Source organism: Pieris rapae, chromosome 15 (assembly GCF_905147795.1).
Source record: "Pieris rapae chromosome 15, ilPieRapa1.1, whole genome shotgun sequence".
In the NCBI taxonomy this organism is placed as follows: Eukaryota; Metazoa; Arthropoda; class Insecta; order Lepidoptera; family Pieridae; genus Pieris; species Pieris rapae.
The window spans coordinates 511,881-538,136 of NC_059523.1; the positions used below are offsets into that span (position 1 = coordinate 511,881).

Below are 26,256 nucleotides of genomic sequence, written 5' to 3' on the forward strand. Positions count from 1 at the left end.
ACAAGTAGGTGATCAGCCTTCTGTGCATCACACACGTCGACGACTTTTTGGGTCAAAGGCAGACAGGTTTCCTCACAATGGTTTCCTTCGCCGTTCGAGTGAATAATAAATACACCGGGGATGGAACCTACATCCACAAGGATGAGAGTCGCATGCTGGAGCCACTCCTTTTTTACTTATACCTTATAAATATCTAAATAGTAAATCAATTTATTTCAATAATGATGTGTCAGTAAAAATTGGGTTGGAACCCATACCCAGCTCAAGCAGGTCATCCATTATATTGGCTAGGTTAGTCTTCGATCCCTACCAACCAAATCAATTATTTTACCGATATTCGAACACAGGACCGGCGGCATTACACCCTCAATCTTTGGTAGTGTCCATCACTTTATGACCATAAATCTACACTCACCTATCATGCAACAAAAACTTGTCATAGGACTCAGTCTCTGAACATTCTCCCTTCATCTGTATATGAGTGGAGTTGATATCTATAAGCGACGGTATGCCTGACTGGAACCAGCTGCCGGTCCATTCTGCTGGGAAGGTACAGCCTCCACCTGGAATAAGATAAATCAGCAATAAATATACACGTGTTAAATTCTTTAACACCTGTTCATCATGGTGCCATAACATAATGAATGTTATTTACATTACTGAGTTTAAATACACACTTTTCTAACGTTAGAAATAAAAAAGGCGGGCGTATAAAGTACACAGGTCAGAGGTGAAACTTTGTTAATTAAGTATTACTAAGGTAAATAGATGATCATGTACCAGTACATGATCACTCCATGTATTTGTATATCTATATTCACACTGTATACGTGCTAATGATAATATAAATAAATAAAAATCTGCGTTTACTGCACCAGACGTTATGCGACAGAATTGCCATCTAAAGTTCTAATATGTTCTACTAAACAAACACATCAACCAATAGTCCGTATTTTTCCTCGTTATCCCTTTCTTACTCTTTCTTAATGGATCTCAATCGCTCTCTCCCTTTTCTTCGACAAAACGCTGCACATCTTCGTGACGTTCCGTAAATTTTTAACCCTTATTCGCTCATTATTCCACTTAGGTGCCATTGATTTCTACGTGTAGTAAAGAAGTTTCATTTCAAAAAAGTTATATAAGTCCACTGCCACAAAGGGCTGCCAACCCATTTGTTTATGCAGAAAACAATCAATAAAACGCAGAAATTTGGTATTGTATATTATTTTACTTTTATATCTTCAGATTATATATTTGTATGTTTGTAACGAATAAATTCAAAAACTTAAACTAATTTATCATACTTTAAGTCAAAAATTCATTCACCATCAGAATACATTTTCCCTGAGTATATTTATTCCCAAACATACTGCTATATATTATATATGTACCTACAGTATCACTGCAAGTACAGCTACGGTCAAACAATTACATTTAAAATTCTTATTTACAAGTCTGTTGAAAACATGTTTTCGACGTTCATTAGCGTCAAAACAAAATCTAGGGCTTTCTTAATGTTCAGGGCCCTACTTAGGGTTAGGGTTCATATTGCGAACAACTAGGTACGAACAATGGATTTTGTTCAAAGGTTTTTGCATTTAAAATCAATGTGTTATGAAAAATATTTTTGTGTGTGATACAAGTCAAAAGATTTACTCATTCAACAAAAATACGTAATGTTTTTCTTAAATCAGGTCATATTGGACACATGTACAGCTATTACATATTATTAATATGTTAAAATAGACATGTAAAAGGTTTTTAATACCTACAAAAAGAGTTTTAGTTAGTATGAGTTTTGGTTAGTATGTTCGACTATTTTCTTATTTAGCGTGTAAATCCAGTAAACAATTTAAGAATGGAAATTCTTTGAAATCAACATAATTGAATTACTTAGGTACTACTATGGTGTGCATCATCCATGAGCATGTCACTAAGAATTTCTAAAATTTTATATAATTAAAAGTGTAAAGCACATAAATTGCATACAAAAATAATAACGCGTAGATATCTGTCAACAATGTCAGGATAGCCAGGGCAGTTCTTTATCAATCATTGACTGGAATTTTTGGACAGTATGTAAGGCGTTCCCCGGCTGTGGCACCAATGGACTTTCTGGCTGTGCGCATTTAACATTCGCTCGAACGGTGAATGAGAACTTCTTGAGGAAACCGGCTTGCTTTAGACCAAAAAAGTCGAATGCGTATGTCTGATCATGTAGTTGCCTATTGGATTGACAATTGATAATGAAATAGACACATAAATCTGAGGTCTTGAAGTAAAAAAGGCATGTGGCGTGTAAATGTGGCGCCACTAATACTAGTAACAAAAAAAGCGAATAAAAAAATATTAAATCGCTTTCTGCCTTAAAATTTCACCACACGAATACGTAATAAGAGCGATTGTTTTCCGCTCTTTGTTGAACGCCAGGTGGCGCGCGGTTCAGATCCAGACACAAATGAATGTCTGTTTATGCGGTTCATTGAACCACAACTAGGGGTTTTGCGGTTTCTACTTAATAGTATAATAACCCTTTTAAACTTTGATTTCTTCATTTCTTGTATTACTTAGTTTCGTTAGTGCGATAGTGTTTTGTTTCTTTTAAATAAATTAGCATGTAGGTACAAAAATATCGCTTACATTTTATCGTGAGCAAATATACAGTAATCTCTGTTAAAAATAAATTTTTCTCATTAAAATAGTTTCAATAGAAGATTAAGAAAATATTATGTGCGCACAAATATAAAAGTCATAATACAGAAATATATCGTGTACAATTCCCGAGTTATAAGGTGGTTTACTGTAATTAATAGTAATTATAAACGAAATCATTTTTGTTGTGTAAGGAAGGCGAAACTGCTATTAAATCGATTTCTTGTCAGGTCACATCGTAGTTTTAATACCAAATTTATGCATTGAAAACCGTTATTTCAATAAGATTTGAAATTGTCCGCTCCAGATGATTCCTTGCTGACCACAACATGTGTGAGACATCAGCTACAGACTGATAGACTTCGTAAAACTTCGAAAAAGTGTTTAGCCAATCTACTAACGTCCAAACCCAATCTCAATCTATTTTTGACCAGCTTAGAAAGAATTAATCCAAATATTGATAAAACTTTGTCAATAACCAATCGACGGATTGATAGCCATCTGTCGATACAAGCTATCCATGGTTGGTCGGATCGGTGTGTGTGGATAGACCTTTATATGAAAATGACAGTTCAACTGTGCCAAATTCTAAAGATTTTAACATACTTCAGTTTTTAAAATAATAAAAAAGCTATTTGATATGTTTTAAACATAGCCTTGTATTTTAATTTTATTTGTTTGTATTTACTTTATTTGGTTTATCTTGATTATCAAATATTAGTGTATTGAGCGAAGAGATTGCATTCTATCCGTCGCCAAAAATGGATGGTCTTATCTCATATTGTTTTCTATCTGAGATTGTAGATTAATTATTGGGCTCGGGCGTAAGACTTCTTGGGCGATTAAACCATGAGTAAAGCCGCTGACAAAAACTAGTTAGTCATGTAGTCACGTGAAAAGCACATTTAATCACTTCTGTATTGAACTGACCTATAATATTGGTTTTCATTGCGAGGTAATGAGTACTTCTTCCGTCTCTTTTGCACCAGGCATTTTACATAGATGGGAGGGAGATAGCAATCTTATATGCAAATATGTATTATATTTGTAAGAGGATAAGATTGAATATTGTATGAAACTGAAAGGTAATTAATTTTCCACGGCACGGACCGTATTGGTAGATAATTGAAATTGAAAAATTTTCATACAAGTCATTTTTCATTAAAAATTTGTTTTGTATCAATCATTCTCGACATTTGAGGCTAAAGTGTGAATTATGATATTAATATCATTACAGGAGCAATGTTAACTTGTGGATTCCGCGTCCGACTCTCATCTTTGAGGTCGTAGGTTCAATCTCCGGTCGTGCACCAATGAATTTTCTGTCTATGTGCGCATTAAACATTCATTCAAACGGTGAAGGAAAACATAAGGAAACCGGTTTATCTTAGATACATAAGTCGACAGCATGTGTCAGGCACAGGAGGCTGATCGCTAAGTTACCGATTAGATTAACAAATAAATATGAAACTGATACAGAAATCTGAGGCCTAGATCTAAAAAGAGGTGTTAGAGTATGGTACGGAGCAGACACATTTTTGTATCTTATTGTAATATTTCTTTCGTGGATTTTATACATGCCATAAAAAGTTATTCACATACTTAACAATCTATTTTAAATACATTTTTGCTACAACCATACAAATTAACGAACCGCGCAACCACTTGCCTTAATAGTCCATAAAAAGCTTTCAAATAATGATAGATCCTTATCTAAATGCCGGAAATCGTTAGACACATGTTACAAGCATAATTATCGATTGATATCGCATGAGGCTTTGTTTTGGAATATTCTAGATGATCCGATATTCTGAGCAGGACCTCGGAAAATTAATATGAGGACCCAGGCCATTGAAACAAAGCTTGAAGCGTTTACTGTTACTTGTTGTACAGTTTACTTAACTGACATTTAAACCTTATTTCTTACTAAATATGTCAAAAACTACTGAGCGTTACCTTAGTAATGTATAATAATAAAAGCCTTTATTCACTAACCAAATAAATACATTTAACCTAAACGATATGACAGTTATTACTACTCGTATCTTATAAGAGCTGATCGTCTCCATCCTCCCGGAAGATCGTCTTTCCATCTCTTTATTTGACAATCTCTATTTCTTTTCCCATCTCTGGGATAGCATTCTATGACGTTTTGGCCACCTGATATTAAGTGATACCGCCCCCAAGGGCACTCACTGCTAGAAGTCTCGCAAGTGCGTGTCCGCCTTTTAAGACCGGATACGCTCTTCTCTCGAAGGACCCCAAGTCGAATTGGTTCAGAAATACTTCAGTGAGCTGGTTCAACATAGTGGTGGTGCGCGGTTAAAACTACCTTGAGAAAACGGACATGGTATTTCATATTCTGCTTTGCCTATGATGAAACTCAGCAGGTATTACTCCGAACAACTCCTATGTTTATAATCCATCGCATTTTTCCATATTACCAATGTTATATTACTAAAACTAACTAAAACAGAACCTAACGTCCGTATTAAATGCCTTTGACCAATCCACTCCATTGCTTAAGATGAATTTTGACATAGATTGGTAAACTGAACTGCAATTTTCCGCCAACTTAACGCGCAATCAATATTTAAACAAATCTGACTCATAACCCTGTTTCTAACGTAGGATTAAAAACGTGCTTGCATCAATTCTAAAGGGATCGTTATGAAAAAACAAAACCGTCTTATATATTTTTTAATTTCCGCCCGACTCGCTAAGCCGATTTTGGTAATCCTTTAATCGGTTCAAATATGGAAAAACATGCGATTTTTCTTCAAATAATGAATACATAATTGTAAAATTCGGCTTTTCATAATTAAATACAACACTGCGCAGTGAATTAATTCATATTTATAACTCAACACGATTTTTATGCGATCTTTCTGCAGCTCAAAACGTGCTTAGCGATTAATAAAATTCAAAATCATTTATTCATGTAGGTAACATAATGTACACTTATGAACGTCAAAAAAAGAAATTTAATTTATTTAAATGCTTCTAATTTTACATTTAGGGCCAATTTTCACATCAAGGGCATAGAACGGAAGAGAAGAACTGGCAATAAGCTCTCCACCACTCTTTTTAATCGCCAAGTTTTTTTACACAATGTTTGTAAGAAGCTGCAACTGAAGCTTATAATTTTTGAAGTACTAAAAAGTCATATTAACTTGCGTTTTATTTTTCTTATGTACCAATGTTTGTATATAATATGTGTAATAAAAATTGCTTCTGTTTTGTTACACCCTGCATACGTTCGTCTCAGACGCACTTGACTTAATGCTATAATGTGTACCTACGACAATTGTATTTGACAAGTTCAATTACATAATGCGATCCCACGTCGACCACTGTCAACATAATATGAATTCACTGGTTCCTAAATTTAACGGTCGCATAACGAATAGTATTTATTAGACTAAAGTCAAATACTTTCTGTAATTTTAAGTACCCAAAACCAATTTCCGAGTCTATTCAAATTATAAAATAAATCGCCGTTTAAGGGTCGATTTACAAACAAGCATATAAACCAGATCTAGTTAATATATTGGAAATTGTCTCGTGGTAACACCTGTGGTTACCTGCCGTGTACTGCGAATTGCAATTTTGATACTTTATTATTTCATTAAGAGAGTTCGGTTAGCCACTCAAAGAGAGAATATATATAAAAAACACACTTGTCTCTCAAAGGAGCAATTGTCCTACGCTAGAACAATAACGACGTTAAGATAATAAAGAGAGAAGAGGTACACAATAGTTGTGTGTATATATTGTTTTACAATTTTAAGATATCTATCTATCTTTATATATACATGGGGGAGACAAACAGGCACGAGGCTAACCTGACGTGTTACCGCCGAAGTAAACAGTTATTTTAGTCAATAAATGTTACGTTTGAGGAGTGCCCGCGATCAGACGTTATCATTATGTGATGGGTAAACTATGCCTAGTGTTATCCAAAAAATGATTGCCCGTTACGGAATAAATAGGAGAAGAAATGCCCATCTCCTGCTTCCTATGTAGTGGAAAAGAGGTTTTAAGTGCAACAGTTATTCTGTTGAGGCCCCGATACAATGCAAGAGCGATTCCGGAGCATCTTGAACGCGGGTATTGCTCACCGAGTCTATCAAAGCGCAAATGCATTTCCAACTCGGATATAAAAAAAAAAACAAATCTTGTACTGGCAAAGTTTGTCAAAAAACATTTAAAATTAATAAAACAGGAGGAGCAATGTAATGTCTTTGGAAACAAAAGCGGAAAGCTCAAAGTATCGCCTTTTTCTTTTTAGTTTTGCTTCACGGCTCAAAACTTTCCAATCGAAGTATAGTCCGGCGCCCAGGTGCGTTATTAAGACGTTTTTCTTGTCATTGTCTGAGAATAGGGCCGTTCTTTATCGATAGAAATTTATCGACAGCATTTGTGGCTCAGTTTTAATCTTAGAGTCTGTACAGGTGTTTCTATAGGATACTTTCCGGCAAAGTTAGCCCAAAAGTGATGTACTGTTTTACAAATAAAATATTTATTAAAAATGTAGTTCACAATATATATAAATTGTATTTTGTGAGTAAAGGTTATGAATAATTAAATTATTACATAAATATGATATTTTTATATCAAAATATATTTCGTCTATCAATTATTAATAAATGATTATACAGTGTGGTTTGCTGTACCTACAGCACAAATAAAATGCTTAGAAAATATTTATAACGTAAATCAATTGTATATAATAATAATTAATAAATATATTCATTGTCAGCACATCTTTAAAATAATCATATGCTAATTAGTTTGAGCATATTGATATTTTTATCGATATCTAGGCATTTAGCACAGCACTATGCGCGTATCTATCAAACTATGACAGTTATTGTTTTTACCGCACGTAAAGAGATTTTGCTTGAACACAAAATGAATTTTAAACAAAGAGGCTTACTGCCTGAGTTATTTACCTTTTTCTTTACAAATAATTTTAATATTATGGTTGTTGTATAAACTTGATATAAAATAAATATGTGAGTTTCTTTACGAGAAACGTCACATTTAGTTTAGCTACTAGGTACTATATGTATATTGTTTTTTTGCAACTGTTTATCATAATGAACATTCTATGTTAAAAGTGTATAGCATAAATAATTAAAACTCATGAATGATTTTTTCTTGGATTGATATGTACAAAGATATATGAGGCGATTAAATAAATTAAAGTAAAATACATAAATCACGTCAAAAACAATAGCACGCTCTACATGGACACAGACTAATATTGGTAATACACTCTAAAAAGTAAAAAAATTAAAATTAGAAGCATATTTGACACCTTTTGGCGCTGCGCCAATTTCTTATCTGTACTCGTAAACTCTAAAATCCAAGATGGCGGTCCTATCTGGCCTTCGTGAAATATGGCGGGATAAATTCAGTATGCCTTTGTCGGAGCCTTTCAAATGTTTTTATTAGCTTTTGTCCGCGACTCCATACAACTTTTAACACTATTTAGAACCTTGAATGCATTTTTCTATAAAGACGCATCATTACATAAAAGGAACCATTCAACCAGATTATGTAAGCAAACATAATGCATTGGTAGCTTCCAATAGAGAAATAATTTTTTCAGCTTAGCACTAAGTTAGTAATGTAATGGAAATGATACATTATTGTATTAAAGATTTGATTGATGTATGGAATTGATAGGATTGTTTAAAAAAATATGTTCTGGATTCAACTGAACTTTACCTAGAAATTAGGATTTATATAATATTAGAAAAATAACATTTTGAATTTTAGGATTAAGTCAACAAATTTGTATCCGTGTGATATGGTGATATCGAACTTTCTAGTATTTTTATAATAGACGATGCCAGAAGATCATCGTCTTTCAGCTAGTTTTTTTCCTCGCTTTTAGCTTTTAGGGCCTTTACAGCTCAGCTCCTGGATTGGCGTTATCTTGTGACTAGCGGAAGGGCGTCACCTGCGAGACTCGGACCTCGGTTTTTGCCCGACGGGCAATCACCTAAAGCGCTGAACGGAAGCTCACTGGAGTGAGCGAAATAAAGGACTTTAAATAAAGCTTTCCCGGCGTCGGCAGTTTCTTACCTTAATCTGATTTAAGACCATTTATTCATAGATTCAAAACGGGACTTGGTTCAATTCAGGTCCACGAAAAAATAAACACTTTTTAAAGTTATTTACTTATTTCTAACTTTAAAAAGTTGGCTTAAAAGTCAGTCATCACAAAATATAAGTACCCAAAATGTTAAAATAGTTTAACAGATGAACAAATTTGTTTTAATAGCTGAAGATTTCAAATAAGAATGAAACTCTTACCACGTGTTTTTTATTTATATTCTACTGCTCAAATTTTGGCGCGATTTCTGAAAACGGGACATTTTTGAGTCCCACAGTTCTTTTCGGGGACACCGGGACTCGTAATTGGAAAAAGGGACAGTCGCGCTCAGAACGGGACGTGTGGTCACGTTAGGTATACCTATATATATATAATTACTTTGAAGGATCTCCCCCCAGATCATTCATGACCTTTGAGAATATGTTATTATCAAAAATGGTTACGTCATATAAAAATATCGTCAACATACAGTTAAGTTTAAAGTATCATTAAAATATATTTTTAAATTTTTTAAAGAGCCTTAGACAAGACCACTTCAGTACTTAAAGTCTGGGAGCTTTCATTATTTCAGGGTTCCGTCACTTTTTAAGAGAAAATATGTGAAAACGACCGCATTATTAATTGTTTTTTCATAAATCTCTCTTATCTAATGTTAATAAATTTGTTATTATATTTCAGAGCAGAATTTCAACGTACGACTCTCATCCCTGGTGTCGTAGGCTGTGTACCAATGGACTTTCTGCCAAGATGCGCATTTAACACCCGTTAGTACGGTAAATAAAAATATCTTGAGGAAATCGTCATTTCTTACACCTAAAGTCGACGATATGTGTAAAGATGGTTGATCACCAATTTGGCTATTAAAAATGATCGCATATCTTCTTCACCTTTGCTAAAATTTCAAAAAGAAGTAAACAACTTGCAGAACATATCACAATTTCGGATTGATAGTCTTCTCAATCAAACAGGATAAATGTGATTGTCCTTTATTATTAAAGATTTTTAGGAAACACATTTCCTATTTATCAATTTTTAATTATTATTAGAATGTAGGTTAAGAATGTTGTAAATATTGCATATTTGGGTGTTGGAAATTAATACGAATTAGATGAATATAGCTGGCAACCTCCGACTCGCTCTTCGCCACTTATTCATGTCTGCGAGAGCAATCGTGGGTTTAAGGATGATGTAAGTAGCTAACTGGCATACTCGGTTCCTATATTAAACTTGGAGACGATCATAAGTTCTAAAGTACTAAAATACAATAAGTGTTTTAATTAATTTAAAATTGTATTAATTTGAGCGTTGACCTCTTTCTCGTTTTCTCTCAATAAAAACAGAATAAGCAACGAATATGTTAATATATAAACAATGTAATAAGACTGATTTAATATAAAAAAATTAAGTAATTAACAAAAATGAATAACAATTTTTTCCTAAATTGAACAAAACTAAGCTATATGTCGTTTTATTGAAGCTAAAACGGTATTGTTTTTTTTAATAATAACTTAAAATCAATAAATTAGCTAATAAAGAACTCATTTCTGTAACAGAGTATTTAAATGTAGTAGATATTCATCGACAAAATCTAAACCAAAACAGATTAATGTTTCCACACTGACCACTCAACAACCCTCGAATATTCGATCAAGCAAATTAGTTTTGGTGCGAACTGTCACTTGTCAGTTGTCATCTGTCAGCGTCAAGTTGTCATTGGATCGAGTTGTTTACTCTGTGACGATGGGTAGATAACGAAGTTGATTTTGTTTTATGGGCTTACGTATAATTCAATCGGAATGATTCTACAATTTTTAAGCGTATTTAGACGTAAAAAATTTATATATAATATTTAAATTAAATTAAAAATATGTATCATATCTCTATGAGCACAGCTATTCTAACCAAATCAATCATTATAAATCATTGCCTCATCCCATATGATTTATACCTGTTCGCATTAAATCGGCGACAGTCAAAGAAGAATGACAGTTGTCAATTTTTCACTTTGATATACGAGCCGGAAACAGTAGGATGTTCCGGAGCAATGGAGCAGGTATACGTAGTTGTATTTGATTAACAGCTGTCGCGTGCGCACTTTTTTACAATTATTAGGGATCTAATGCTTGTCACACTACCATTGATAGTAAGCGGTGGTCTTATCGAATCCAAGATGTCTTATCTAGTCTTATTTTGGATTCCTTCTTTTACTATATAATTTTGCCGTGGAGGGAGTATCCTGGGTACAGCTATAAAATAATATAGTCATGTCGGTTTCTTCAGAATAAGATGAAGCCCACAGCAATTGGCACCGGTCGAAGTTCGGATCACCGACGATGTCTACAGGTCTATAGGTTAACATTAATTGTTCCCTTTATAAGATGGTGAAATCAAATTCTTTAAATAAATCGCAAAGACGTGGGCATAAGCTAGTATAATATAAGTTGTTGAGAATTTCACCAAAACACCGAGGGCAATGATATTTCAACATCATTAATTAATTTAAGAGCATTATACATTTTCATTATCATAATATTACGTCTGTACGCTTGGAGCATTTAGGGGTGATCGTGAACTACTAATACTTGTTCCCTATTATTGTAAGAACTATGATATGTATGAGATTTGTAGATTTTAATTTAAAAGGAAAAGAAATGAAAAAATCTCAACGCAGCCACTTAATATAAGTGTCCATTTGCTGCGATGGCTGCCCTTTCATGACTTCTCGTAGATTGATTATTTATATAAAAAACACTTCATTTTTGAAGGTGTCGCTGCATAACTTCCTCCACTATTCCTCGTCTACGACAAGCGAGTAGGGGATCAACCTACAGGTCTGGTGCCCTCCACGCCCAGAGGGCAATAACATAAAACAGAAGAAAAAAATCGCTCGTATACGGACAGCCTAATAAATATTGCGTGTTTTCGTCATTACGCTCTCGTCTAATCCCTCATTGTTTTACATTTTTACCGACGATAATAATTTATCATTAAAATTAATTGTTTTCGACTTTTCACCTCCAATGAAAATTATCAATTTATGGTTCATTTGTAAAACAAAAACTTCAAATTTTGGTTGTATACCTCTAAACCTTGATTTTTAATGTATAACCAACGAACCGGAAGCACACCTGATAAGTGATAACGCCCATGGGCACTCACATTGGTAGAAGGCGTGCAAGTAAAGGTTTAAGGTATGTAGAGTCAGTTTCCGCACTTAGGCTCGCATTAGGTCCGTTGTGCGTAAAGTCCTGGTTAACTGAGCCCGCCAAGCCTCTTACAGAATCACAGAAGTCTATTGGGAACTTCACAGGCTTCACGGAGCGACCTCACTGCTCCAAGGATTTCTATGCGTTCGTTAGCTAACGCCTCGCATTCCAGGACTACATGGGAAGAAGTAGAAGGAAGGCGGTGGATGTAGAGCGCGGGGAACCGGTGGTACTGGTAACGTAGAGGCTGATGTCTAGCAGTGGACGTCTTTCTTAAAACATTCCCTATATAACCCAAATACCCTATATCAACACTGTTAGAAGCTAGGTGGTGCCGAGGCGATACAAATGACATATCACACTAATTCCTGAGTATTTATTGAATTATCCACTAAGTCACAGACACTCATAATATTAGTACAGAGAAAAGGAAAATAATTTAAAACCATAGATAATAGCTGAAGCAAACAGCGCAGGAAACGGATGTGACCGAAATCGCGCGAATCGACGGCCCTCGATCGAAAACGATTTGTCAATAGTGATTACACTGCGCGACGCTCGCCTTGATACTTTTGTAGTTTTTGTAAATTTACATATCGCAGACCTTTTTTTGATATCTGAAGTGGCAATGCCCACACAAGAATCTATGCTATTCAGAGACTGGGTCAGTAATACCTATTAGAACCATCTAAAGTAGTTACTACAAAGCAGTTACAGAGGCTCTGAGGTAGCTTTCGCCTTCTGATATCCGTGATAGATATAATAATAATAATAAATAAAAACAATATTATTTTTCGTTCAATTTTAATTGTTTCCTATATTAAATTAGGTTTTGGTCTAACTTACTTTACTCTACGTTCTATCGCTACCTAATTAAACATCAACCACTTTAGCGTTATAATTCTCGAAGATCGGAAACGCCATTGCGAGCCCTCTTGCAATGTGAGTGTAGTATATGGGGGCAGCGAAAAATATTTAGCTTACGATAACGACGTATAATATATTATGACTTGCTTGTTAACTCATTTTGTTTTAAAAATATATTTATAATTGAATGATTACTTGCCAATGTGAGTAAATCGAATTAATTTCCATTGTGTGAGAACTGTGCTTACCTGAAACAAAAAATATTTTATTAGAAACTTAAACAAAAGTTGTAAGACGTTTATCATTAAAAAGTAATAGTAAAATTTGGCAATAAGAATGTCATAAAATTGAAAAAAAGAAATGCCAAATTCTGATATGGAGTGTAAGAAAGTTTTTAACAATCTATATTAATTGAGTATTTTTATCTCATTCCACAAACTAATATATAAAAATGAATTAAATATAATTCAAGTTTCAAAACTATTTTACCGCACTACACATCGACAAGTTTTGATCGTCGCTCGGCTCGTTAAGTGATTGCCTCTTATAGACGGACGGACAAACGACTTTTATATTTATACCAACTTTTCTGAAATAGGTTTCTGACTGTTTTGACTTGTTAAAGACTGATCTCAATATGCTTTATTCTGGGCTGAAGGCTGGTTTTGAATTTTTACTAAAACAATAATTCATTTCGCGGCCTTGCCTTGTCAAGTCTTGTCTTATTATCTATGTCTACCCCCACAAGTAATGTATGTAATAACTGAATTAAAAAAATACAGATGCGATGATACAGAATCATATTATAAATATAACTTTTCGTCGATGTTAAATTAAATGACAAATTTTGTTAGTGCAATATGTCTAATATTATACTTTAGGGACCAAGTCTATAACCTATCTTTTTCAAATGTCCACTATTTGTTAAAAACGCTGGCTCTAAATATTAGACAACACACGATAAATCCATAAAAGCAAAATCTGGTTTTTATTCTGATCCTTTTGTATCTATGGTCATATTTGTAAAATCAGTCTCGCAACAAATCTCTTTTAAATGTTTATTAGTATTATAAAGTATGTTTTAATCCCTCAGAATGCCTACAATTATAACAATATAATGTTATCTAATACAATATTTTCAGTACTTAGCCGTAATTTCACGCTATCCACGTACTTATTATTAAAAAAAGGTTTTATATAATTAAAAACAAACAAATAAGGGTTGTCTTGTTCCATAGAGTGGACACGGTCCTTCCATTTGCCGCAACGAAGTATGCCCCCACGGGATTTGAACCCTGTACTGTAATGGGGTATCTCACATCTATACTATTTCCTTTGTTCGGAGTTAGACATATTTGAGGTTGATACGACTTTCAGATATATTACGGCGCTTTCAAGAATAGTTGTTTGTACTCTATAGTAAATTATAATATCAAAGTATTCTTAATACACCTTACGTTTTCATTTAACTATTCAACGCACGCGCGAGCCCTCTAGCATCCATGGGCGGCGGTATCACTTAACATCAGGTGAGCCTCCTGCCCGTTTGCCCCCTGTTCTATTAAAAAAAAACTTAAAAGTATAGAGCGAATAAAACTTTTGTAAAAACAAACTAGCCACATATCAATAAATTCAACGGCAGAACCAGGTATATTAATTAATGTTAATTGTTAACTCGACCCCGGTTCGATTCCCGGCGGGCACATATTTATCGCTACACGCCAACGGGAAGGGACGCTGACGAATTTTCGTCATTAACACCGACAAGTGTAAGGGAAAATGGACAAAATAAATATTGAAATAAAAATGTCTATTTATTTTCTGTAATACAATTTTTGTTTATACGTAAATCATATAAACCGTTTTTACTTTGATGTTTGACATCACAGACAATGCTAAATATCAAATTCTAGTTTGGATATAAAAGCTCAATTACCAAGAAATACCTACGGGCTGACTTGTCTAGACTTTTTCACAATTATTTATTCCGGATTTAATATTATAACAACGTAAGTACGCCAAGAAGTGGGCTCACAATGTTTCTGATAAAGCTGTTACGTGGAAAGGACAACAACCTGGTAAAACTCCTGTGCCCAGGTTTCAGGGTGCCTGATAGTCACGTTAAGAGGCGAAACTCAGCAAATACTAAAAAAAAAAGTAAAAATAGACAAATGATCTACATTACGTCCTGTACTGCAAGAAATAGTAAGCCTTTTTGTAAACATAATTTGTCATATTACTGTTCAATGTTTTGTTTTCTTTCTATCTGTATGCATTATATCTACCGCATTGAAGTTCTCTGAAATGGCAGCTTAAAAAAAATTAAATAAACAAACCATTAGCGCTACAACCATTTTAGGTCTAAGCCTCAAATTTCTGTGCCTGTTTCATGATCCAATCTAATTGATAAGACGGTAATCAGTCGACTTTTTGGATCAAAGGCAAGGTTTTCCTCACGATGTTTTTCTTCACCGTTCGAGCAAATGTTAAATCGGCACATAAAAATATCCATTGGTGCACAGCCGGGGATCGAACCAACGACGTCTGGAACGAGAAACCAACAATGCTCTAATGGTAGCTTTTTTTATTAAAAATAAATATTATATTAAAACTAAAAAGTACATATTTATTATTATTTGTGAGACACCAGCAATTGAGCGTTCTCTTAGAGAAAAACCTAACTGCGAAGCATTTATACTTGTTTTATAAACTTTGATTATAAAACAAAATATCCATTTAAAATAAACGCTCAATAATCTTCACTCTCGTGTCGCTTTAAAACACATGATCAATCTGTAATCGACATCTCATGGCGATAACATGTTTCCGATAGCTCAAAATAACAACCTTAATATTTTAATTAAACGCTAACGATTCTCCAATTTTAATTAACGTAACACAAATCCTCATTACTGCGATTATAGTATATCGATTTTCACTTAACATTGATGCCGTCTGCTTAAATATATTTAAACAATTATAAATTTATTACACTTTTTGTTCAAAATTAAATTATGATAATTAAACTCAATGTAACAATAAATTATGTTACCTCTTTCATGCAACCTCAAACACCTTTTTTACTGGATCCGATGTATCACTCACTCACACTCTTTCAAAACAAGAAACTTCCAGCGCTTCCTGTCCTGCCAACTAAGAGCTTTCAGATGCATCAGATCTTCCTCTGTCTCTCTCCGAAGAATCAGGTTAGGTATAATATATTATTATCTACGCAACGTCTATTGTAACGTTTTTTTCTTTTCGTCTCTTCAACGAATCTTACATTGGATTATGATTTGATAAACGCGTGTATCATATCGCGAATCTACTTAAAAAACAATCGTGCTCTGTCGAGTGTCAAACATACAGTTGAACATTGAACTAAAAAAGGGAAAACCTTTCGACTTTCGAGTGGATTAACTATTTATACCTTTTGATATTAGAGTAAGCTTCATTAATACAATACTAAATAAATACTCATAATATTCATGGCCCCCTGGTGTCAAGAAATCCGACGCGTTAATCAAAGACGAGAAACACAAAGAGACCTCAACTTTGACGAGGGGTAATACATAAGGAATTCTTAACTTTTAATGTTATAATTGCAATGATCGATTGCTAGGTAACTAATATAAGATTAATTGTTGACTCATCTGTAGGTCTGCCATAAAGTAGACCATTAAGACGCTATGGTGAATGAAAATTAATGGCAATGGGTAGGAGCTTCACCTGATCATAAGTAAGAAAGACAGAAAATCTTTATTATACACAATAAAAGGATATTTAGGTAAAAATAAAGTGCACTAAGATTCCGTGTGTCAGCTAGTATCTTCCATTTGGCATAGTAACTGTACTTGACGTAATAATTTCTACATTTTATAATTAAACTATCGTTGCACAGTAAGAATACTTTCAGTTTCATAGGACAGGTTGAGAAGATATTTAAGATTGTCAGTGAACGTATAAAGCTTTGAAAATTTAAAATTTAGTTTTTAGAAAAGATGACAGGAATACCAGCGAACGAGTACAGCCTTTTGGAAAGTACATCGCTCAAAACCTAAGATTCAAATCGTGGACTAATTGACACAAATGTAAGCTCATTCTCATATACAATAACAGAACGAAGAACTCTTAATTCTTAACAAAAATATACGTTTCAAAACACAATAATGCTATCCATTATTTTTTAACTTCACAATTGCTGTATAAAGTTCATAACAATAGCAAGTTTGAAGTTAAGTATAAGTCTGACAATGAGGCGGTGACACATTAGCAACTTTCAAGTAAGCTTTTTTACTTATAGTAAGAAAGTGGAGTTAGGTTGCCACTTTTCAGTATATAATATGTACCGGGCTTGCGACATACTATGTATTTTTGTCTTCACTGTATATAGGGCAGTGTTGGCTTTGGCGTGCAACTCTCATCCCTGAGATTAGATACCTGGCTGTGCTCTCTTTCTTTGGGCGCATTTATCATTGGCTCAAACGGTGAAGGAAAACATGGTGAGGAAAAATTGCCTTGCTTTAGACACAAAAATTGGCGTGTGTCAGGCACATACGTGTGATCACCTACTTGCCTATATTGAAAAATTATCAGAGAACTTACAGAAATCTGAGGCCCAGGCTTAAAAATTTAAATTTTTTAAATTCGGAATAATTCCTACAGTGGGAATGGTTACAATAGACAGTACAAAGAATTATTAAATTGTTTTTTGTTCTAGTAATAGTTTGTATAAGTGAAGCCGCAGGCTTAGTATAAAGATTGTTTAGAAGGAAAACTTGCTGAGAGGTTTTCCGTGTAAGTGAAAAATATAATATTGCCAAACATGTATTGATTTCACCTGACGTGATCGGCACTTTTATTTTCACTTGTTCCTGCCTGCGGTCTCACATAGGGAACAACAGTATATAGAAAAGGTATAACTATTACGTTTTTTCTATAGACAATCCTTTATATCTCAAGTATTGTTATGTCATATTATTGTATTTATTAAAATTAACAAGTTGTCAAAGTAAGGTGGGTAGTACTTCTTTTACGTGGTGTTAGAAACTACCCTCCTTTTTAAGACAATTTAGTAATATATTGATTAAGTTTTATTGTTTTTAAGGGGCAAAGGGAAAATAGGCAGGCATTTCTAACTAGGTGATTTTGATTTACAGTTAAAATATTCCTCTTCGTCTATAAAGTGGTTGTCTGGAAAAGAGCGCTCGTAAGTGTGAAGGCCGCCAATTCTTTTTCATTGAATTATGTCAATTATATTATGTTTTTGCAACGAATTAATAAATAAATAACCTTAATGAAGCATCACAGGACTTAGGTCTGACTTAAATGCACTAATAAATATAATTCAGGTCTTCCCAAAGGAAGGTCTAGCTCAAAGTTCTCTACACGAGTTGGTAATTACTTACTACACTGCCGGACACTTAACCAACAACGCAAAACTAATTAATTTCTCAAAGTTTATACGTCAAAAAACTTGAAAAAGTGCGCAGTTTACATGTTGAAAGTCATTTACATAGTACCTATGTACTACCTAACTGAATTGTAACTCTAACGCATAACTATACCAAAATGCATAGAATTTAAAGAAATTGTTTTATACATTCGTAAGCCTTTAAAAACTCATAATCCATTAACGAAACGCAACACAAACTTTTGGCTGGGAAACTAAATGTGCCATTAGGTGTAGGAAGTGTAGCTATTGTAGCCATTGAGTGTGCTTAATTAGCCTGTACACTTCCGGCCGTGTAAACATGTAACTTTTGTTTTGTCGGCCAACAAAGGGTTATTACTACGCGTCGTTTTGTGCTGTTTCAATACATTAATGTTTTTTTAGAAAACACTAGGGCTGAATTTGATTTTGATGATGATTAATCATCCCTTATCTAAGTGTACAAGGTTCTATACAACAGCAATATTGAATAATCTACTTTATTACAACCTTAAAATTTTATCAACATCACCTTGATGGCTGGAAGCCTTCCATAGTCCGTTTCACATAGCACTCTCTTTTGAAAACTAGCGAACTATGGAACCCATTACTGGGGGAGAGTCATCCCTGAGAGATACGACCTCCATCTATTCAAAGTTAGAGTGTACTCCTCCCTCAAAGGCCGGCAACGCGTCTATTAAGATGGTCCATTATGACTGCCATTTATGGGAATCCCGTATTATATAATTTTTATTTAATAATTTCTAATTGCGCAACTTTAGGCTAATGAGTGTAATAGAAACAAAAATAAATAGCATAGCCAATAAAAAATATTAATTGTCCATTTTGTATAGAACAGGGGCAGAGGGGCAGGAGGCTCACTAGATGGTGATACTGCCCATGGATTTCTCAATTTCTCTTTCTTGGTATTTTAAGAATTGGCACGCGCTTTCCACATAGTGATGATGCGCGACTAAAACTACGACATTACCAACAACATTATTCATATACAGACCGATACATTAAAACTACTATCACTACATATCGGCTGTTTGTTTTTATTTTCATTTCAATTCAGTACAAAAAGTGACAGCTAATAAATTGTCGTTCGTCTCTATTTATTTGGCCAGTAGTGTACCTGCGGTAGACATTGAGTACACAAAGCTCTCTAGTATTGCTGTTTGCCGAGTTTTAGCGCCTGTGGCTACTTCATATGCACGCAAAATTTAAATTATATTTGTTCTGCAGATATTTTTGATCGAACATCCATTTGTTGTTGATTTAGAATATGTACTTATAGACACTTCAATTTTGTTCGACCAGGTGCTTATTCCAAAATATCTATAATAAAATATTTAAAAATGTTTAGTGCCTATAGTAGTGAACTTTTACTGCTAGCATTTCCTCGCTGCATTTCCATACTAATTCGTTGAGCGAGGAAATCTCTCTGGAGTCACCGGTACTATCTGTCAATAGGTACTATCTGTCTGTGAATCTTTAATTAGCGCCTGTGCACTTGAACCCCATGGCCCAAGAGTCTCTCTCATATTCCGCCTGCTCTTCCGCCAGCTTTTGTACTCGATCGAGGGAGGTGAGACGAGGCTAACGTGTCATCATACAATTAAAAAACATCAAATCAAATCTAGTTTCAAGTTCTATGAGACCATTCTTTTTTTTTTCTTTTTTTATGGCTTTAATTTGTGCCAACTGGGCACACGGTACTTCGCCAGTGTCGTGTAGATGGAGAAGGCACGAAGGAGGAGACCATTCTTTCTCTGTGACAAACGAGATTTGACAGCTTTCAAAAGACTTTGACTTTAAGTGTTCAACAATATAATAGTTGTGATTTATCAAAATTCAAGTTAGTTTAGGCTAAATGGAAAATGCCAAACCCTCAAGAATTCCGACTATTCAAATGCTTAACAGTCGCTGAAAGTGCGGCACTTTTCATAAAAAGTCTCTCACGCGTCACAAAGTAAACACGGGCGCGCCATAACGACACTGCTCAAACACTGTTGCTTGTTCTGTGGTCATTATGAAGATTGATGTCATGTGTGACGTCATGGAATAGCAAACAATTCGATTATTGTACTTTAGTTTGGACTTTATGTATCTGTATTTTTTATAGGCAAACGAGCATTTTAATCTTGGGTTTTATAAAGTAATCTGATAAGTCCTAGTCACGGCTCATGGCTACCAAGGCCAACTGGCAATGGATGTGCAGCTTCCACATCCCTGAAGCCCGACAACTAACATGCCTCTTGTGAAATCTAGGGGTGAGAGGTTCTGAGGAATATTGCAAATGATAATTATTATTTTTTTATTCCTCAGGAACAAAACGCCTAATGAGAACTAAACCTTTTATAATTTCTAAACCTAGTGTAGTGATAAGTGCAAGTGCGGTGTCTTGGACACACGAACATAGTGTCAAAACATTGTAAGAAGTGAATATAAAGAAGGAAATAATAAGAATTTCCTTTATTTTAACTATTCACTAGTAGTAGAAAATTAATTCAACATAATATAACGTATTAGCCATAATTATTAAATTGGCTATACTGTAATTCATGTAACATCTTTCGTGAAATTTATTGTCGAGAAAGATATAACATATATATATATATATTTAGATAAAATTGAAAAACATTTAAAATCTGATTCTTCTTCATCGCCTTCATTACTGAAGGTCATACTTGTCTTAAAAATCCCTGCTATACATCGACTTGCTGCTTCCACACTACTCTACCCTCAGCTTCCCTTCTTCGTCTCTATCTATTATAGGTCTCAACATTCCATTATAATCATGTTTAACTGGTCAGACCAACTCCTGTCATTACTCCTCATATAAACTGATGACACCTTTTATCTCCCGTGTCTAGGATTCGAATCCATTTAGACGTCTTCCTCCATACGGAGGCATTCGTAATTGAAATGTTTACAACCTCAAAAGAGGTATATAATAAAACAAGTAAGTAATAAGATTTAGCACTCCATCACGGTATATTTACGAGGCAGCTGTAAAACTAGAGGGTTTATCAAATATCAATACGAAGAGGCCGCTAAATCTACGAACACTTTTCAGAATAAAATGAATATAAATTTACAAAACTACAAGTATTATTACAAGTAATATAGGTTCTAAAGGTAAACCTGCTAAAGCAAGTTAACATATAGGGATTACAAGAAAATGAAATGTACAAATGTAAAATCTGTACATTTTACATGCTACGTACTTACGCGACATCACACAATACAACCAATATTACTTAGTTAAGTAAATATATTAAATATTTTTAATGATTTTTCATTTCGTAAATGTTTGCACCTATTATAATACATATTATGTAATAAACCTTGGCTATATCTTTCTTCTTAGTGCAATTGTTTTTTGTTAATGTGTAATGTAAATAAATATTACATTACAGTATGACATGATTAAAATATATTATTACATTATCAAATTATTTAATTAAAATATTTATTTTGGTGTCCTGAACGATCGAAAAAGTTTTAAAAAATCTAATTATTTTTCGAATTTCGAAGTATTTTTAATTAGAATCTCGATAAATAATGCATTTGTCGTTGAATGAATTTCCACTTCCCATCAACTGATGTCACCTGTCAATGTCCAGTTCCAGCATAGCGACCATAATGGCGGCAAATTGTAAATAGGCTCAGACTATAGCTTCATTAATCATTTACAGACACCGAGGTAACATTATTTGACAATATAGCTACATCCATTTGATAACGCTTTGCTAAGATGAATCAAGCAATTTATACAAATGAATACCTATTTCCCTTCACCGATTTCGCTAATTATTTTTTTGTTGTATTTGTTATTGTCATAATGTGTCTTATGAAAGAACAAATGAAGAAAATTGCGCGGAAAATTAGAAAATTCAAGAATCCTTAACCGCCAGATTAACCTAATCCTGACCCTTTTACGATAGCAATTTTTTTTGTTTGAGGAAAAAGGTGATCATCCACTCACTAAACAGTTTTACTCGGTTTTCTCATAATGTTTTCCATCACTATTTGAGCGAATATTAAATGCGTACAAAGAAAATCCACAGCCAGGGATCGAAGATGCGACCTCAGGCATGAGAGTCAAAAGCTAAAGCCACTGAGACCAATGATGCTCATAAGGTCATATCATACATATTAAAAAATACATTAGCAATTATACTACAAAACACTTGAAAAATAAACCAAGTTTGGTGCATAAATGTGATATTTTATTTGTATATTCAATACAATCGAATATCACATACCTATAATCGTTTGCACAACAATTCCAAATTGAAACGAAAAATTAATAGTCACTAAAACGAATCTGAATAATGAAAATTTCAGAAAAATAATATTGCTATCGCCTATTTCGCGGGCACACGCGGAATATCTCCACCATTTTATAGCCAAATAAAACATTGTTACAAATAGTTTTGCCTTACATGTGGATTTCATACAACGATATGATTCTAAAAGAACACGCCTTCTTGTACCGGTTATAGCCACATAATGTTGACAGATTATGTATGTATTTAAACTTCGTTACATTTAAATAGAAACAAATAACATAAATTATATATATATTATATTATTAATATATATTATTAATATTATTATATATATATGATATTATATTATTAATGCAATGGCGGCCTTACCGCTACCAAGTGATCTCTTTCAAGAAATCCTAGTAAGTAAAAAAAAGAAATACTGAGGGTGCAAATAAGTGCACACCAAAAATAACAATAACCAAACTGAATCTAACTGATATCATGTTGCAATTATAACGCCACCTATTTAAATTGTGATTTACTCAAATTCAAAGTTTCAGTATTAACACAGAACTGAAAATTTCTTGTAACGAATCTAACTCATCAAAATTAGTTAAGCGATTTAGTAAATTTCAAAAGGGGTACAAAGAGAAGTGAGTTCATAAAGGCACGTATACACTTAATATTCAGCTCGTATGGCAACACTGATTCGGGTCTTTACAGCGGGTTAATGATATTATGGCAACAATGTATTCGTTATTACTGGTTATTTTTTGAAAATAGAATATAGTAAACACTTGTGATTTCTGGTACATTCAGGGTATACATAAGTACGAAAACAGATGAGTTACGTTTAACTTTTCTCGTTAAAGGGTATTTAAATCGAATCTTAAGAGAGAAAAAAAATATGCGTACAAATCATTATAAATGTCAAAGTACAGAAATATAACGTGTGTAATCTCCGCGTTATATGGGGGAGTACTCGTGTTCTACGAGGGACTGAAATCGCGTTATGGAATAAAAGACAACATACACTGCTACCGCAAGAGCAAGATTTTGGTAGTCACGACCCACTGATCGGCTGAAAACTGAACTTGAACTGCTTCTAATAGGCATATAATCTGCTCTAATACAAAATACCTGTTATTTCGACCTATATGACCTGGTTTTATATATATATATATACCTATTACCCTCAACGGGGCAAATTTAACGCAGGCATCAACTTTTTGATGCCTGCGTTAAATTTGAACTGAATGTTCAATAACAAAACAGAACACTACACATGAATAATAAATAATTTATATCACAATTGGAAAACATAAAAAGACAATAGTATGTAGTTAGGTCTGTTTGTAATTAGTTCTGCGATCGATACCCGACACGCTCCATTATCTGTTTCCATTGTCACACGTCACGGGAATTGAATACTTAATGTAGTTACTAACTATTGACAGCGAGCAAATTGCTACTATTTTTGCTTACCACCATCCCAGAGTTAACGTGATGCAAACAAAGTATGCGTGGCACAGAGTATTTATAAAATCATTAATTTGTTACTTTATTTCTATCCTAAGACCCTGATACAATCAATGTATGAAATGTACATGCCATGCTTAGCACAGATAACAATTAGGTAGGGATTTAAAGAAAAATAAAACAATAATAATAGTAAATAATTAACAATGCAAGGCTGCTAAAACAAAAAGTACTTGTTAGATTGAGACCCAAAACGACTTCCCAACTGGCTGCCGAGAACTAGTATATATTTTTTCGTGCTTCTATTTGGAAATGCTAACCCCGTGTTTAAGACGAAGTACTGTATCCTCGCTGTGTTTAGATACAAAAAAATGTCGTGTCGTATAACAATGGAGACGCACGTTAGCGTGTCACTTTGCCCTTAACCCTAAGCCACTCGTAATTCATGTCAGAGCTCAATACTATTGTCCCCGCTACATGAACCTAATTATTGCGGGATGAACCTCCTTTGAAAATACCTTTTTACACAACCCTCTGTTAATCTCTTTCAGTATTTTTTACGAAAATAATAATTGTCGACATAATGGAATGGTGGTTCTAACTCAAAAAATACTGAAGTGATTTTGATGAAACGTAGACTGTTCCCTAATTTATAAACCGCGTTGTTTTTGGAAACGATTAAAAAACTTTTCTAATAAAATACATGATGTCTTATATCAATAAAGTTTCATACTATGCGACAAATTTTAAAGTGAAACTTTAGGCTCATAATGGTAAACATTTTACGAATCGTCACCTCATGTGCAAAGAATAATAATACTTACAAATTTAATTGTACAATACAAAGGATTTCTAGTATTGCTGTAAGTAATAGAGTTTATTAGGCTTTACAAATAATTACATATAGTCATATGCGACGGTTATATATAGTGAAATAACTACGCACTTTATTATTGATTTCAATCTTCACAAGGCCAAGAAAAATATTACAAAAACTGCTTAACATATATAATATAAAATAACGTCCACTATAAAATTTATAAAATAATCCTTATGGAATGGAATCCCAAAAATTATGTAATACACTTTATATTCCTTAAATTAATTTATTATAAAAAGACTGTGGAATTCTTTCCTGTGAGGCCACCATGCCGCATTTTCCTTGTTTTTCAAGAAAAGTCACAAGTCTGCCCCACAAGTAAGTATTCTTTAAAAAGAATAACAATAAATAAAGCATTATAGAAATTACTCAAAAAACTAGGACAACGTGAAACATGTCAGCAGTGCAAAGTGAAAATAGGTTGCATTGAGTACATCCGGCCCGCGATTGGATAACGAGCGGATATTGCGACGTGACGTCACGGCACTTCCGGTGCGATACAGCCTCTTAGGGGGTGACATAGGTATAGGATACACTATAAACACTGACTATTTCAATTGATCTTCATTGAAATTACGAATGTAATTTATAAAATCTGTACAAATTTAATTTTTAAGGCATGGGGACGGATTTTGTTAATTAAATAATACACAAATAAAAAAACCATTCTTTTTAAATTAATTAAATAACATAAATTTCCTTTTTCTATAGAATTCCAGAAAGATGATTTTATTACAATATGGAACATTTAAAACACAAATAAATAACATTGTGTGTTTAGAAAAATCTATGGTTACGGCCTCATGTCAAACTTTCCTAAATTCAAAATAAAATGTTTAAATTGTCATTATTAATTTTAATCCGTTACATGAAGCCCTGTTTATTCCCCTTTAATTGTTCGTAAACAACTCAGCCACTCAGCTGCTATGCAAAGATGTCTATATACGGATAATGTATTCGACTTCCCCTTTTAATTTTTTATCATGATAAGAAACTGACATCTGAGAACCGTTTGAATATAATTAGACTAGAAATACCACTCAAAGGTCACACGTTCGATTCCCATTGTTTTTACAAACTATAAGAAAATCGTTTAATTTAATTATGCGCATAGGAATTGCTATGATAAAGTAAATAATAAGAAAAACAAATGACTACGAAATAGAAAGGTTGCTTTAAATTTGACAGATAATACTGATTGTCACTCCTTGGTGACAATCTGTGCTTGGTCTAGCCGGGCTGATCACAGATCAAGGCCGTTTCAAGGCATAATGATGGGAAAAACATTTTCCCACCATTACCATACCTTTTATAGAGCGTCCCAAAAAGGA

General features: G+C 33.7%; 1 protein-coding gene across 1 annotated transcript in view; it reads right to left on the reverse strand.

Annotated features, from left to right (window-relative positions):
* The window catches only part of LOC110998199, a 114,277-nt gene that overhangs the window by 11,086 nt on the left and 76,935 nt on the right, over positions 1-26,256 (reverse strand). The window contains exon 3 of the mRNA XM_022266710.2: positions 416-563. Coding sequence (XP_022122402.1) covers positions 416-563 — 148 coding nt within the window. The remainder of the gene's footprint in view (positions 1-415; positions 564-26,256) is intronic.